The sequence below is a fragment of the Saimiri boliviensis genome, chromosome 15 (genome assembly GCF_048565385.1).
Source record: "Saimiri boliviensis isolate mSaiBol1 chromosome 15, mSaiBol1.pri, whole genome shotgun sequence".
In the NCBI taxonomy this organism is placed as follows: Eukaryota; Metazoa; Chordata; class Mammalia; order Primates; family Cebidae; genus Saimiri; species Saimiri boliviensis.
Window position 1 is genome coordinate 90,954,642 of NC_133463.1, and position 16,386 is coordinate 90,971,027.

The 16,386-nt window shown below is 57.7% G+C and overlaps 1 protein-coding gene across 5 annotated transcripts; it reads left to right on the plus strand.

The window, feature by feature from the left end:
• Nucleotides 1-398: 398 nt before the first annotated feature.
• ZFP41 (ZFP41 zinc finger protein) lies at nt 399-15,634 on the plus strand. 5 transcript variants are annotated; one of them, XM_010329906.3, is made up of 4 exons: nt 399-602; nt 3,819-5,896; nt 9,067-9,194; nt 13,360-15,634. In XM_010329906.3, exon 2 carries the CDS (start codon nt 3,978-3,980, stop codon nt 4,572-4,574), a length of 597 nt encoding a protein of 198 aa, XP_010328208.1. In that variant the 5' UTR covers nt 399-602; nt 3,819-3,977; the 3' UTR covers nt 4,575-5,896; nt 9,067-9,194; nt 13,360-15,634. The 5 variants fall into 5 exon arrangements, with proteins under 5 accessions (XP_010328208.1, XP_010328211.1, XP_003942118.1 ...); XM_010329909.3 differs by having other exon boundaries at nt 3,822-5,896; XM_003942069.4 differs by lacking the exon at nt 399-602 and adding an exon at nt 612-2,977.
• The last annotated feature ends 752 nt before the right edge of the window (nt 15,635-16,386 follow it).

The window sequence follows — 16,386 nt, forward strand, 5'->3', positions numbered from 1 at the left end:
GTCCGAGCCTGTGGGGCGGGGCATGAGGGGGAGGCGGCTCCGGGAGGAGCCTTCGGGAGCGGGCCTCTCAGGGGCGGGGCATGAGGGCGGAGGCTGGGCGGGTGGGGCATACCGGGAGCCGGCTCGGGGAGGAGCTTTCGGAGGTGGGGCCCGCTTGGGGCGGAGCCTGCTTGGGGCGGGGCCTTCGGCAGGACGCCTGTCATAGAGGACTGTGAGGGGGCGGGGTCAGCTCGGGGAGGAACCTGCGGCGGTGGTTAGGGGCGGAACCTGAGAGTGCGGTGTCTGATCGGGGCGTGGCCTTCGGGGGCGGAGTCGTCTGTGGGTGGAGCCAGCTCGGGCCGAGCCCTCCGCCGCCCGTTACCACCGAGTCCGACCCCGGGTCCTAGCGCGGCCACCGGAAGGGGCGGGTCAGCAGGTGCGCTCTTCCTGCGAGTGCTGAGGGCCAACCGGGGCGCGGCCGCGGAGCGGTGCGGTGCCCCGCGAAGAAGGCACCGCTTTCTCGTGCCCTGCCCCCGCCGTCCCGCCCTCCGGGGTCCTGGCAGGGCCCGGGCGCGTCCGCGCTCTGCAGCGGCAGGTCCTCGTCGCCCCCCGTCTCCAGCCAGGTACTCACTGGGCCCCGCCCGCCGCCTCCGTCCCAGGTCGCGCGGCGTCCGGATGGGCCCCGCGGTCTCCCCGCGCCCGGCCCTCCAGGGAGGGAGCGAGACCCGGCTCTGAGCACCTCCCAGGCCCCGGCCCCGGCACCGAGGCCGAACTGGCTCCGCACGCGGGCCGCGGGGCCCTGCCGTTGGACAGGGGGTCTCTTAAGTAGCAGCACGCAGGAGACCCCGGCGGGCCCCTCCGCCTGGCTCAGAGACCTGGCATCCCAGGCCTTGGCACAGCTGGCTGGCGCCTGGTAGGCCGTGGACCCATCAGGCTGTTTCAGTGCAGTTTGCCCTTGAATCTCAAGCCCACGAATGTTCCCGTCTCTCCATGAGACCCAGATCCCTGAAGGCAGCGGAGGGAGGCGCCAGGGTGAGTCAGGTTTCCCAGGCAGCCCCTACCGCCCATAGATACCCAGAGCTTCGTATTACTAGTGAAGGGTCGTCGGTCCAGAGAGGCGACGGAGCTATGCTGGAGTTGCACGACAGAACCAGAACCCTACCCTCTGGGGCTCTGACAAGCGTGGGTTGCATTGTCTGGGACTAGCTAATCACTCCTGTCTACAGGCCTGTGAGGTGAGGCCAAGACAATCCGACTTTAAAAGTATTTATCAGGATGGGCAGCGTGTAGAGAGGTGAGTCATTGCAGTCTGCCATTTAGCGCCTACCAGCCTGAGTTGGGTCGACAAGACCATAATGGAGAATGTTCCTTGAGCACAGCATGTGACCAGGATTTGGAGATTAAAAAGACATCCTCGCCTTCAGGAGCGCCTGCTGCGTAAGGAGGCTGCCGTGTCAGTGCCCAGCCACATCCAGTTACAAGTGTCCAGAAGAGGGAACGGTGCTGTGGCACAGAGGACTCCCACCCAGGCCTTGGGCAGCACGTGTCAGGCTCAGTGCATTCACAAACCGCCCCTCCATGGAGTGGATTCTGCAGAGAGCCAGATGAGTCTCCGCCGTACCCTGGAGAGCTGCGCTTCACCTCACCCCTGCCCATGATGCAAACTGAGCTGGTCGACTGGTCTTTGTGTTGGTTCTTGGTTCTCACTTTTCTTTCCTACCACAGCTGGACCCCAACCTCAAACTCCAGCCAGCTTGGGCACCAGGGCTTCCCCTGCCCACCCCAGCAGAGCTGTTGCATCCTCCCTCAATACACATGGCCTTCAGCTTCGGTTCTGGCGCCCACCTGATCTGCCTCCTCCCACACACCACCTCTAGATAGAGCCCTAGAAAGTGATATTGGCCTGAAACTGAGTCACATTCATCTAAACATTTTCCTGTAAAAAGGACCAGACTCTCTCCTTGTTAAGATAGGAAACCTGTTTGTATGTTACCTGCACTCATGAGGGAGAGGAGGAAAGACCACAAACCTTGTCTCGACTTAACAAAGAGAATTCAAGGTATTTATGTGTTGAAATGTGTCATTTGCAACATGTGTTTCAGCTCCATTTTCCGCTTAGGCTCAACACTGGCCGCAAACTCCAGCCTGGTTCACCAAGAGCTAATACAAATGGTACACAATAGTATTACTTAGAATACGACTGAGCGTGGTGGCTCACACCTACGGTCCCAGCTACTCGGGAAGCTGAGGGGAGGATCGCTTAAACCCAGGATCTTGAACCTTCAGTGAGTTGCAGTCATGCTTCTGCACTCTAGCCAAGGCAACAGAAAGAACCTGTCTCAAGAAAAAAAATGAATGCCGCCGTGGGGTAGGGCGATGGTGAGAATGATAGGCTTCCTGGTGGATGAGAGGAAGTGTCAGTCCCAGGGGCTCCCGGCATGCTCAGCAGGAGCGGTTTGAAGTTGAAACGCCGTCTGCTCTCCCTGGAGCTGCAGAGGAAGCAGTTTTCCACAGTCTCAGAGATTTCTTTCACCAGCAGCTTCCAGCCTGGCGGTTTTCAAGGCTTTCCACTGGGATTCTGTTGCCACTGAGTGGCAAGGGCAGGTCAAGGGAGCCCAGAAACAGCACGGAGCAGGGCTCCACAGTGGAGGGAGGGCCTCCGACTGAGGCTTCCACGTCGCACCTTTCCTGTCGCCTCCGGCCTCTGGGGTTGATTGATTCTCGTTGGGCTCATGGCAAGATTGGGCTGCAATTAGATGGCATCGCGGACAGGAATCTCTCTCTTCCCCCGAGCGCTAACGAGAGACATTTCCATGGGGTAACCTTCAAACAATGCAAGCCAAGTCCCAGCCAACAGTCCCCGGGGCTGCAGCCTGCATCCGAGTGAGAACAGGCCTGGGCATCCCAGCGCTGCCTCGAGTGTGACCTGGGGAAGGGATGTCGAAGATGAGATTAATGATACGGAGATTTGTGAAGAGCTTAGAGCAGGGGACATGCTGTAAGTGACAGCTGCTGGTGTGGTTTCTCAGTTATTCAACCAATATTTGACAAGAAACCTTGGTGTGCCAGGAGCCGTGGCAGGCCTTTGGAACAGAGAGCAAACCACCCAGAGGAGTTTAGCCCCTCTCATGTGCTGGGAGGAAAAGTAGGGCAGGGAAGCTGGCGGCGGGGGGTTCCTTAAGAAGGGGGCATCAGAGCAGAAAGTTGAGGGGCCAGCCAGGTGAGGCAGGAGGAATTAGGTGTGTTTGGCGAAACTAAAGAAGGCTGGGGTGGCAAGGGGGTTCCCAAGGGATGGGTGTGGCCCCAGGCAGGGCATGTGGGGCCCGTGGTGTGAGGGACACCACCAGGAGTCTGAGCCAGGATGCGATACGAGGGGGTCTGCCAGCTGCTGTGGGCCGTGGCAGGGGCGGGGACAGCCCTGGTTTCATGAGTTCGGAACCCAGCTTCCACTGGGAGCATGTGGCCCCTGCAGCCGTAGCTCCAAAGCACGGTGACTGATCCCAAGCCCGGTTTGGTAGAGAAGGAGACCAGGGCAGGAACCAGGGGGACTCGGGTGGAGGAGGGACACCATGGGGCAGTCAGTGGGGGCGTCAGATCCTCACAGCATGCAGACCCTGAACCCTGGCAGAGGAGCAAGGATTCCTTGGTGAGCCACTGATCCCTTCAACAAAACAAGGAAAGGCTGGGAGAGTGAATCAGGTGGGGCTCTGGGGAAGTCAGCTGTTCTGTTTTGAGTCACTCATTGGGGAATACATGGGAAGGGAGGAGCTGCACCAGAACCCCACGGCCCCTGAAAGGTGACCTTTTCATCTGATGGCAGTGTTCTTGCTTCTGCCCAGCAGCAAGAGGATGGTGGCCCTTGGCCTCCTGCAGAGCGGAGGCCCCACGCTGCAAGCATTTAGAGGTGCTTGGGAAGCAAACCATTCTTGAGGAAGTGGCGCCGGCAGAGAGAAGCCAGCAGCCCCCTAGCCCTCAACGCTTCCAAGGAACAGAGAACGATGGAGAAGCCTGCAGGCAGAAGAAAGAGGACGCTGACCCTGAGGGAGGAAGCAGACGGGCAGAAGAACGTCCTCAGAGAGGAGAAAGTGTCCAGGGATAGGAAGCCACCTGAGAGATCCACTGTGCCCAGGAAGGCCCGAGCAGAGCCCCGCCTGAGTCCTGAAGATGAAGAGCACATCTTTGATGCCTTCGACGCTTCATTTAAAGATGACTTTGAGGGGGTTCCCGTCTTCATTCCTTTTCAGAGGAAGAAACCCTATGAGTGCGGTGAATGCGGGCGGATCTTTAAGCACAAGACAGACCACATTCGCCATCAGAGGGTCCACACCGGAGAGAAGCCCTTCACCTGTGCGCAGTGCGGGAAGGCCTTCCGACACAGCTCTGACGTCACCAAACACCGGAGGACTCATACGGGGGAGAAGCCCTTCAGATGCGGGGAGTGCGGGAAAGCCTTTAACTGCGGCTCCAATCTCCTGAAACATCAGAAGACGCACACCGGGGAGAAGCCATATGAGTGCATGGACTGTGGGAAAGCCTTTGCCTACAGCTCCTGTCTCATCCGCCATCGGAAACGCCACCCTCGGAAGAATCCCTGAGCTGGGGCAGCCGTCTGCAGACTCAGACGCCTGCTCTGTGGCTCCCTGGTGTTGGGCGTCTGGTGGAGGTTCTGGGCCACGTGCGCTGTGTTCTGTGCCCTGGGGGACCCCCGGAAAATCAGCCTGGTCAGAGGTGAGAATGCCTGAGTGAGAGACCTTCCCACTGCAGAGAATCTCTAGATCAAGATGCTGCAGTCATGTGGAAGCCACCAGAGGCTCCTTGCAACCACAGACCATTGTCCAAGTTCCTCGATGGCTCCCAGGGCTTAGCACCAGAGACCAGGTGTCTTCACTGCCATCCACGGGACGAGCTTGGGTCACCTCACAGCGCCCAGCAGGAGAGGCTCCTTGGTTTGCTGGGCGCCCACCATTTCCCATTGCTGCCTGCCTGTAACATCCACTCTGCTCAAGCCTTTCATCTGCCCCTGAAGGCCCTGGTCTGTGGTCTCCCCACCTGCTGGGGCCCCAAGCTCTGCAGCAAGCCCCAGGACCACTTCTCCCTGCCTGGTCAGCTTCAGAGCCCGGGCAGCTCCTCCCTGCCTGGTCAGCTTCAGAGCCCGGGGCCGCTCCTCCCTACCCAGTCAAGCTTCAGAGCCCGGGGCCGCTCCACCTTGCCTGGTCACCTTCAGTGCCCGGTGCCGCTCCTCCCTACCCAGTCAGCTTCAGAGCCCGGGGCCGCTCCTCCCTGCCTGGTCAGCTTCAGAGCCTGGGGCCGCTCCTCCCTGCCTGGTCAGCTTCAGTGCCCGGCGCCGCTCCTCCCTACCCAGTCAGCTTCAGAGCCCGGGGCCGCTCCTCCCTGCCTGGTCAGCTTCAGTGCCCGGCGCCGCTCCTCCCTACCCAGTCAGCTTCAGTGCCCGGGGCCGCTCCTCCCTGCCTGGTCAGCTTCAGTGCCCGGGGCCACTCCTCCCTGCCTGGCCAGCTTCAGTGCCCGGGGCCGCTCCTCCCTGCCTGGCCAGCTTCAGAGCCTGGAGCCTCTCATCCCTGCCTAGACTTTGTGCCCAAACCGTGCTTGGTTCTCTGGCTTCTCTCCTCTGACTGGAGCACGAGTCCCTGAGCTCAGACCCCCGTCCCTGGAACTGGGCCACACAACGTGCCCTCTTGGGCCAGCCTTCATCCCAGACAGGCTTCCTGACTTACCTGGATGGACTTCCTGGGACAAAGGCTCCTCAGGACCTTGGACACCGCCACCTGCTGAGCTTCCTGCCCCAGCCACCTGGTGGGGCCACCAGATGCCCTCGGCAGCTCAGTCCAGCCTGCATCTGCCGCTCGGCCTTCTCATGTCGGCAGTGTTTCCCAGCCCCACGGACCAGCCCGTCATTCAGGTTAGTTCCACTTCTGCGTGCTTGTACCCAGTCCTGTCCCCCCATGGGCAAGTCCACAGGTCTGTGCCATCCTTGGGGTCCATCCAGGAGCGTAGTGGGAGGGGCTCTGTGCTCCCCAGGGACTGTGGTTCAGAAGAGAGTAGCAAATGACTTTGTCAGCCGGGAGGCGATAGACTGTTGACTGGGAAACGCTGGCACCTGTGCTTTCAGCTGTTGAGACGTGAAACCCTAATCACGGCCCTAGTCTGGGGATTCTGTCCTGGAAGGAGAGTCCCGATTCGAGCTGGAGATGGCCTTGGCCTTGTCCACTGAGCAGTGTCAGAAACTGAGTAGGGGACGCTACCCAGGTGATGGAGAACAGTCGGGTCTGGGTAGAAACGTTCACTGGGTTAACACATTTTTGCTGCTGCAGTCTTTCTGAGAGCCGTAATGTTCCTGCCCGCCTGTGTAGGCCCCGTGCCAGCTCAGCCACTGTGGGGTCACTCGGAAAGGGGCCCCTTGGCAGGCCTCCCCTCCCACTAGGGGGAGGCTTCAATCCCTGCTCTCAGAGGTGTTGGAAGCACATTCCACAGCAGAGCATGTCTCTTCTCGCAGCCACTCCTGCTGCTGGCCCACTCTGAGGAGCCTGTTCCGTGGCAGGCGGCCCTGAGTGCTGCCACTTGCAGTATCGTGGGGAGGCTACCCGGCCTCTCTCGTGCCCACTGCCCGGGGGCTGCAGTCACAGATGTGTCTCTCACCTCCCTTTCCCCAGAGAAATAGAAATAGCCTAGAACTGGAAAATAAAACCCCTAAATCCCAGAGCAGCACTGTCACCCACACTGGCTTCGCCTCTGGCCTGGTTCACTTTCTCTACAGCAGCTCCCAGAGCCCACGTGTCACCTGCTTGCACCTCCCATATTGCAGGGCAGCATCTCTCAGATGGCTGCCGGGCCGTCTGAGGTCAGGCAACTCTCGGTCCTGGGCCGGCTGTGGACCCAGGCAGCCCGGTCCACCTGGAAGGCCCCGCCCCCGCCACACCCCAGCCTCAGGTGTGGCTGCGCTCACTGCACGGCCTTTCCTTGTTTGGGTGGAGGCTGTGTTGGCCCTCATCAGTCGTGTTGCCTAGGGGGTGTTCTGTTCTCAGGACCGCACTGGAGGGGTGACCCTGGGCACAGCTGGGCAGGTGAACCACCAGAGGGGAGCCATGGCACCTGTGGCCTCCTGAAGGTCCTGTTGCTGCAGTCACTGCCAAAAGCATGACCTCTGTGGCTTCTCAGTGGCCCATGGTCCCAGTGGGGACTAGGTGGCATCCACATCCCGTGGTGTCAGGTACCGGCCTCTGTGGCGGCCACGTCCCACACTGCTGGGCGTGTGCTGAGGAGGCAGTCTTCCCGTGGGGCTCCCTGGGGCTGTGGTCAGCCCACTGCTGTCAGCATGGGGGTGAGAAAGCCGGAGTGGGGGCAGCCTCAGCCTCACCTGGATAGACCATCCCTGGATGCCACCAAGGACCACGACCAGCGTTGCCCCCCACAGGGCAGAACGTCCTGGTGGGCCCCCTGCTCCGGATGTCCTTATGCAGCTGTTTCCAGTGTGTCCTAAGGCCAGACGGCCTCAGCCAGCTGTCACCAGGAGAGGAAGACTCCTGTTCTCAGAAATAGTCATCTCAGGAGCTGAAACTGTTCACAAGCAGGCATCAAAGCACATGCGATGTGTGATCCTGGATCGGAAGAGTTGCTGTGAAGGACCGCTGGGCGTCTGGCAGAGCTGAGTGTAGACCAGGCACACTCGGCACCAGCTCAGCAGGGATGGGCAGTCCTCACGGACGTCCTCCTCCTGTGGATGCACCCTGAGGCGCTCGGCCGTGGAGCCTGACGTCTGCAGTTCACTCCAGCAGTGTGTGCGTGTGTACCCCGAAAGTGAGAGGAGACTGCTAAATGTCAGTCACTGGGGAATCTAGAACACACGTTGGCAAACTTTTCCGATGAAAGGTCAGACAGTAAACATTCCTGGCACTGAATCCATACGGCCTGTGCCTTATCACTTCACCCTGCTGTGTAGGGCAGCGGCAGCTATAAATGACACGAGTGAACGAGTGCGGTGTGTGCCAATAAAACTTAATTACAAAAGTAGGTGGGCTGGATTTGGCCTGAGGGCCATGACTTGCCAACCCTGTCCTAGAAGGGTGCATTAGAGCTCACTCCTGGTGTAGTTTGGACATCTGTCCCCTCCAGATCCTATGTGGAAATGTGATTCCCAGGCTGAAAGGGGCCTGGCCAGAGGCATTTGGGCCGGCTTGGAGCCTTCCTCACAGCAGTGAGTTCTCACTCTAGGTTCATGTGAGCACTAGTTCTTTAAAGCAGTGGTACCCAGCCTTTTTGGCTCCTGGGACCAGTTTTTTCCATGGAGAGGGAGAGTGGGTGGTTTCAGGATGAAACTGTTCCACCTCAGATCATCAGGCATTGGATTCTCATAAGGAGCATGCAGCCTCAATCCCTAGTTCACAGTGGGGTTCATGCTCCTGTGAGAAGCCGATGCCTGCAGATCTGACGGGAGGCGGAGCTCAGGGGGCCTGTGCTCACTCACCTCCTGCTGTGCGGCCTGTTCTAGCCATGGGCCGCTCTGGAGGTTGGAGGCTCCAGGATTAAAGAGCCTGGTGCCACCTCTCATGCCTCTTGCTCCCGCTCCTGCTGTGTGGTGCACCTGCTCCCCTCCCCACAGCCTTTAGAGTAACACAGAATGAACTATCACAGTTCCCAATCCTCTGTGTCTTAGCACCCCTCAGAATTAGCTGCTGGCAGGGAAGAGCAGGCGCCAGAAGTCAGGAACGCAGGAACTCGGACACAGGAAAGAAACCAGGGGGCGGGGCGGGGAGCTGCTCATGGCAGGCGTCCTCTGCTGTCTGTTGGGATGCACCGGGGAGGGGGCAGGTGTGGACACAGCTGTCAGGATGGCCCAGGAGACTGGCAGGACGCCCTGGTGGTGTCTGCATTTGGTTTGATTTTACTTAAAATAGTATGGTCATTGCTTTTCCTGTACTGCCAATGGGAAGCATTACTTTGAATGCCCACTCAATGACCAGTTGAATCGAAAAGGCACAGGTGACTTATCTACTTCCCAACATGGGCATGTGGGCTGTTTTCAACCTAGGTCATTATAAATAATGCCACAATAAATACCTTTTCCATATTTAGGGCCAACAGGATGGACCCCAGATGCGGAATGACACCTCACCAAGTGCCGGCCCCAGGTCCTGCCCACAGAGAAGCCTGCAGCAGCGCACAGCTGGGCGGGCCATCTCCACCTCTGTAGCCGCGGGCAGGTGGGTCCTGATCCCAAACTCACTTTAATCTGATATCTTTGACTTCTAGGGTGGAGGTAGGTGGTGAAGAGCACAGCTCTGGAGTCAGGGGCTGTGGACTTGACCCTTCACTCTGGAGCTCTGGGACCTTTGCCTCAGTTTCCCCAGGTGTGAAGTGGTGGTGCTGACGATGCTTAACCGCACAGGGTCTCAGGGAATCCAAAGCCTTAATACTGAGGTCGTACGCACGGCACTGGAGCCTGCTAAACTGTGTGGCCATGTTAGCTCGCCTGCGTGCCAGTGTGCTTAATGAGATCCGCTGTTTGTTCACACACGAGGGGGCGGCCATGCAAGCTGACAGCCTTGGATACCTTTCCAGGTAAGATGAGGGAGCTGGCTTCAACAAAAAATCGCATGGAAAACTACAACAAAAGATACACCGGGCCAGATGCGGTGGCTCACACCTATAAACCCAGTGCTTTGGGAGGCCAAGACAGGAGGATCACTTGAGGCCAGGAGTTCGAGACCTGCCTCAAGACCCTGTCTCAAAAATAAAAGACACATTTTTTTGAAACAGAGTCTCGCTTTGTTACCCAGGCTGGAGTGCAGTGGCACGATCTTGGTTCACTGCAACCTCTGCCTCCGGGTTCAAGCGATTCTCCTCTCTCAGCCTCCTCAGAAGCTGGGATTATAGGTACGCGCCACCATGGCCAGCTAATTTTTTTGTATTTTAGTAGAGACAGGGTTTCACCATGTTGGTCAGGCTGGTCTTGAACTCCTGACCTTGTGATCTGCCTGCCTCGGCCTCCCAAAGTTCTGGGATTACCGGCCTGAGCCACCGAGTCCAGCCAAAGGTACATTTTTTTTTAATGTACTTGGAAATTTTCTTTTTTTGAGATGGAGTTTTGCTCTTGTTGCCCAGGCTGGAGTGCAGTGGTATGATCTTGGCTCACTGCAACCTCCGCCTCCCCAGTTCAAGTGATTCTCTTGCCTCAGCCTCCCAAGTAGCTGGAATTACAGCTGCCCGCCACCACACCCAGCTAATGTTTTGTATTTTTAGTAGAGGTGGAGTTTCATCATGTTCCCAGGCTGGTCTTGAACTTCTGACCTCCAGTGAACTGCCCTCACCATGCTCGGCCTGGAAGTTTTTTTTTTTTAACATTTATGGTTATGAGAAAAAACGCACAACCAATCCAAACCAGTCTGCCATCTTTTTTGCCCCTGTCATTTGGCACAGACAGTTGAACTCCTGACATCACAACAAGACCAAGAACTGAAGCCGGGCCTTCTAGGCCGAGCTCTGCTTTGGTGTTTTGTTGTCTAAATGAAGCTCATACTCCAGGAAGAGAAAACCTAAATGACCCAGGTCAAAGAAAAAACATAATGAAAGTTATAAAACACTTACAGCTCAGTGATCATACGACTTAACAGAGCGCCTGAGGCAGCGGAAGCCGAGGGCAGGGTCCAGCCCTGCGTGCCTCTGTTGCTGTTAGGAGAGGAGCTGGGAGTCAGGAGGGAAGTACCCGGTGTAACAGGTAGAAAAAGAAGGCCGGGCTCGGTGGCTCACACCTGTAATCACGAGGCAGGTGGATCATGTCAAGACCAGCCTGACCAACATGGTGAAACCCCGTCTCTACTAAAAATACAAAAATTAGCTGGGCATGGTGGCGCGTGCCTGTAATCCCAGCTACTCAGGAGGCTGAGGCAGGAGAATTGCCTGAACCCGGGAGGCGGAGGTTGCGGTGAGCCGAGATCACACCACTGCACTTCAGCCTGGGTAAAGAGAGCAAAACCCCGTCTCAAAAAAAAAAAGAAAGAAAGAAAGAAAAAGGCCAAACAAGCTCCCAATGGAAAGGAGGAAATTAATAAAGTCACTTATTAATACAATTAATGACAACAGACACCCTTGAGAGAACAGAAGAGCTAAGAGTTGATTCTTTGAAAGAACTATTCAAATTGACATCCTGTGCCAAAATGACCAAGACACAGAGAAGGAGCAAATCAACCATTAGGAATGGGAAGGGAGGACCGTTCAGCCACATCCGACGCTGGAAAGGTGAGAAAGCCCTGTGCTGATGCAGTGAGAACTCCACTGTCACAGCCGGACCATGGGAGGAAGGTCACGTGGCAGCCCAGCTCGAGGAGACCCACAGAACCCACAGCCGTTACAGAGATTGTGTGGATGGTTCTCGGTCTTCCCAAAGAATACCAAGTCCAGGTGCTTTGCTAGTGAGTTCAAGAAACAGAGAACTCCGGTTTTACCCAGACAAGAAGCACGCCCTGTGTTATCTTATGAAGCTAGTATAATCTGGATGTCAAAATTACAGTTCAGTGTCAGTCGTACACATACATGTGAAAAAAGGTACCAAGCACTTGCAGGCCAGGCACTGTGGCTCACGCCTTTAATCCCAGCACGTCGAGAAGCCAAGGTAGGAGGATCAGTTGAGCGCAGGAGTTTGAGAGCAGCCTGGGTAACATAGATTTCATTTCTAATAAAAATTAAAAATTAGGTGTGGTGGGGTGCGCCTAGGTCCCATATACTTGGAAAGCTGAGGCAGGAGGATCAGTTGAGCCTGGGAAGTGGAAGCTTCAGTGAACTGTGATTGTACCACTGCATCAGTCCTGCAAACATGAGCAGGAGTGACGGACGCCTCTTCCAGGCCTGGCCTCCTGAATGTTCCTGTGATCATCCACTCTCTTCCCTTCCTGCGACTGATGGAGAAGAACTCTGAGATGGCAAAGCCACACACCAAGGGAAGGAGCCATGTCCTGGAGTCGCCCTCGGGAGAGCCTCAAGACCCCATTGTGATGGGAGCCAGAAGTGAAGCCTTCCCGAGCGAGACGCTGAGATTCGGAGCTTCTCTGTTATCCCAGCCACGGTTACCTACCCTGACCACTGCGGCCACAAAGGACACGTGTTCAGAATGTGTGCAGCATTCATAGGAACCAGGGTTTTTAAAGGCAAGTATCTAGAAAAATGACCAGAGTAGGAGTTCACGAACAGCCAAGCAACACAGCGAGACCCCATCTCTAGAAAAAAGAAAAACGGGCAGAAATCACAGAAGAAAACATGCATGTTTTCTTCTCATAAATACCTGAAAACATTTGCGGTCTCTAACAGTCAGGGAGCACGGGAAACGTAAACACACAGTCTCTTAACAGGGAGCACGGGAAACGTGCGGTCTCTACAGGGAGAATGGGAAACAGGTGCGGTCCCTAACAGTCAGGGAGCGCGGGAAAACGCGGGGTCTCTAACGGAGCACAAGTCAAAACAACAAAGAGATCCAGTTTTGTGCCCCAGTGAGGTACAGACGGAGAAGTCTGATCGTGGCATGGGCGGGGCGGGAGCCCTCCTCACCGCCGCAGCGCTGGGCGGCAGCACACATCTAGAGAGCAGTCTGGCAAAGGTGAAGACATGCGTTCCTGCTCCCATGAACCACCTGTTGACTGACCCTTGAGAAACGGGCGTGCACACAGCCAGAGACAAAGTAACATTCACAGTGTGCGCTATCAGAAAAGCCAGAAAGAACCCACGTGCCTGTCGGCAGCAAAGCGGGTAAATCATGGTGTGTTGACCGAGGGAAGCTGTTGGCGCAGTGACCGCGCAGCTGACCAGGACCCGCATCAACACCTACACATGCCAGATTCGACAGTGAGCAGAGTGTAAGGCACAGAAGACACCGCGCGATTCTAACCACCGAGACGTTCAAACCAAGCAAAACAGTGTGTGGTTTGGGGACACGTGGTGGAACTGTAGAGACGAGCAAAAGTGTGGTTCACGCAGAACTCAGGACAGGGGCGGGCACCGGGCACGGGCCCCTGGGTGGTGTCTGGCTCTGACACCGATGGAGGGTGAGTGGGCGTTTGCTGTAGGTGCTTCAAGGATCATGTCATATACACTCAGCTTACCGGTCTGACACCCTTCCACCATCCTAAACACTTTTAGGAAAGAGGAAGCACTTCCTCCTGAAGCTGGTGCCATCCAGGCCTGGGGTGCGCAGGCCTAACACCCCCTCCACACCCCGACTGATCCCAGGCCCCCACCCTGGCCTCCGTCTCCCCCGGGTACCTGTTTCCACTCCGCCCAAGCAGTTCTCTTGCTTTCATAGTGTGGTTCTTACCAGCAGAGGAACCAGGTAATAACTGCACTTCTCACGTACTCAGAGATATTTCTTGTCCTTTTCAGGCTGGTAGAGCAGATTAGCCCCAAAGCAGGAAATTCCAGATGAAATATACATGAGAAGCAACCTCAAAACTAACAAAAATTGCCTGCTCCTCAGTTCAGAGGAGGAGCAGAGATGAAGAAAAAGAGGAGAAAAGCGCTCGGAAGAGAGAAAAGGAAGCTCCTTCTGTGCAGCGGGCTCCTGGCCCGGGAAGGGCGGTCTGCCGCAGAGTGCGTGCAGGGAGGCGCCCTCTGAAACGGCGGGAAATCGCTGCAGGGCTTTCACTTGGCTCCCAGACTTCCTCAGAGGTCCAGATCACCACAGCGGCCAACTTGGCAGCAGTGACCTCGGCACTCGGTGTCCTCAGGCTGCTGCAAAGCCATCCTACTTGGGCAGTGGGGGTGTGGGGCAGGGGCTCCTGACTCCAGTGAGGCCACCCTGGAGGGGAGTCTCAGGAATCAACCTGATGAATCGGAACCTTCCTGGCATCTCAGAAGTATACTGGGGAGACTGAGAATCCTTGAGCCAAGTGTTCATGTTTTCAATGAACATTAAACCCACAGCCCACAAGCTTCTCAGGAGCATGGTGCATGCACCTAGCCCCAGGGTCTGCCTGGGCAGCACTTCCTGGGCCGCCCTGACCAGCAGACACCACCCACCCAGCCTCGCTCAGCCGCCCTGACCAGCGGGCACCACCCACCCAGCCTCGCTCGGCAGTCCTGACAGGCACCATCTACACAGCCTCGCTCAGCCGCCCTGACCAGCAGGCACCATCTACACAGCCTCGCTCAGCCGCCCTGACCAGCAGGCACCATCTACACAGCCTCACTCGGCCACCCTGACCAGCAAGCACCGTCTACACAGCCTCGCTCAGCCGCCCTGACCAGCAGGCACCCCCTCCCAGCCTCATTGGCCGGCCAGGCTCTTCGGGCCTGAGAATGCAGAGAACCTCCAAACGTTGTGACTTTGCTCTGTGTGTCCTTTGTGCAAGCATTTGTGAGCTATGCCAGCATCTGTCCCCCCAGGCCTCATCCCTGAGCCATTTTCTCAGGAGAGCAGTGAGTACAGGGAGGGGGGCTCCCGGCCAGCCCCCGCACTGGAGGTCTGGGGACGACGCCGGCCGCTCCAGCAGAGTCCTCCTCCTCTGGGCCTCTGTTCCTTTTCCACACCGGGAAGCAGAAAGGTCGATCAGCAACTTAGGCCTGTTGGCTCTGATGGGGCTCACCTGCGTTTCTGGGGAGCCCTGGGTGCACCTGGGCTCTGTGTCCAGTGATCTCTCCTATGGGTCCCCGTTTTGGGCACTGAGATGTTTCTTTCCTGTGAATGAGCTGATGTCAAAACCTGCTGTAGAGGAAGACAGGCCTTGAGGGCAGTGTCTCCAGGGGAGCAGAGCCGAGGCAATGGTGGGCAGGCTGTCTCCAGGGACTAGGGAAGGTGGGGTGTGCTCTGCATCAGCCAGCAGGGAGCCCCTGGCCCGCAGAGCCTGGCGTTGGCGCTCCCTGGTTTCCTCCGAAAACCCAGCCATGTGTTCAGGGAGCCCGGCCCAAGCAGACGGCCCCCACCTTGGCAGAATCCCCAGGACGGTGCATGGCGGTGGGGGTGACTCCGCAGCCGGGACCGGGCCTGATGCTGCTGTCCCTCGGTCACCCCTGTAGGTGGCTCAGGGCAGGGCTCCTGCCTGACGGGGGATCCTGGACACACCTCTGAGCCGGCAGCCCCTACCCCAACCCACACGCCTGCACCTTCCACGCCTGTCTCACCCTGGGGCCCAGGGGCCAGTTTGTGGGGAGCACAGCGCCGTGTCCCCATCACCTCTGCTCAGCCGAGTGGAGCAGCGAGGGTTTTCCATTTGCGCCTGTCCCCGTGTGCCTGTTTCCTGGTGAGGCTGGACGCCCAGCACGTCCAAACACTCCCATTTCCCAGGCACGCATGTGCTGCAGCCGCCACCCGTGCACCGTGACGCTGGCCCCCTGTAACAGCCGCGGTCTTGGCCTTGCGCTGGTGGCAGATGTTGTCCTGTTTCCCACTGTTACTTCTGTTGTCCGAAAGTTTGACCATCCTGCCAACCAAAGCTGTTGAGCTTTACTCTGACAGACCATCTGTCCTTCGTAAGTGCCCTGTGCATTTGGGAAAAGCATCACTTGTTTTCAGCCGCGTTCCCTGTGACTTGCTCTGTGTGTGTCCTCCTCTGTCTTCGGTGGTTCCCAGGCGGCCCCACGTGCCCACTGCCGACGCCTGCCTTCCCTGCTGCTTGCTGGCTTCTGTGTTCTCTGCAGTAAACATGGATTTCTGACTCGAGTGCTGTCTTTCATTGATCTCTGCACTTTGGGGATGCAGTCATGGGGATGCACATCCCCCATGAAGGCTACCAGCTTCCTCCCAGGGAACAGTGCAGGGACCGCTTCCCAGGCCCTCAGGACTATGGGACCCTGGCTGGTGGCTGCCTGCGATGGGTCTCCCCAGGACCCCGGGACCCTGGGTGTTCACTGCCTGCGATGGGTCTCCCCAGGACCCCAGGACCCTGGGTGGTCACTGCCTGCGATGGGTCTCCCCAGGACCCCGGGACCCTGGGTGGTCACTGCCTGCGATGGGTCTCCCCAGGACCCCGGGACCCTGGGTGGTCACTGCCTGCGATGGGTCTCCCCAGGACCACTCCCTATATGCTAGACTCACAGGAGATCGACACATGAATCAGAGAGTTGTTCACTAACAATGGGAGCAGCCCCTTTTCAGTGCAGAAATACCCTCACGCCTTTCTGGCCCCAGATACCTGGGAAGCTAAGGGTTCATTCGGTGGCCTAGTGCCTGTTCTCAGGACGCCCCACAGGCGGCCGGGGGGTGCTGAACGCCTTCCCGAGGCCCTGTCATCAGGCCCTCTGAATTCCAAACAGCTCTCGGTTTTGCCTGGTCCTCTGTTCCCTGGCTCGAGTTAGGGCAGTTGCTCTCAACCAAGGGCACTTCTGCCCCCCGGGGGCCACCCAGCAATGTCCGGGACAGTGTTGGCGGGCAAGGCTGGGCAGGGTCCCTCTGGAATGTGGTGCACAGAGGTG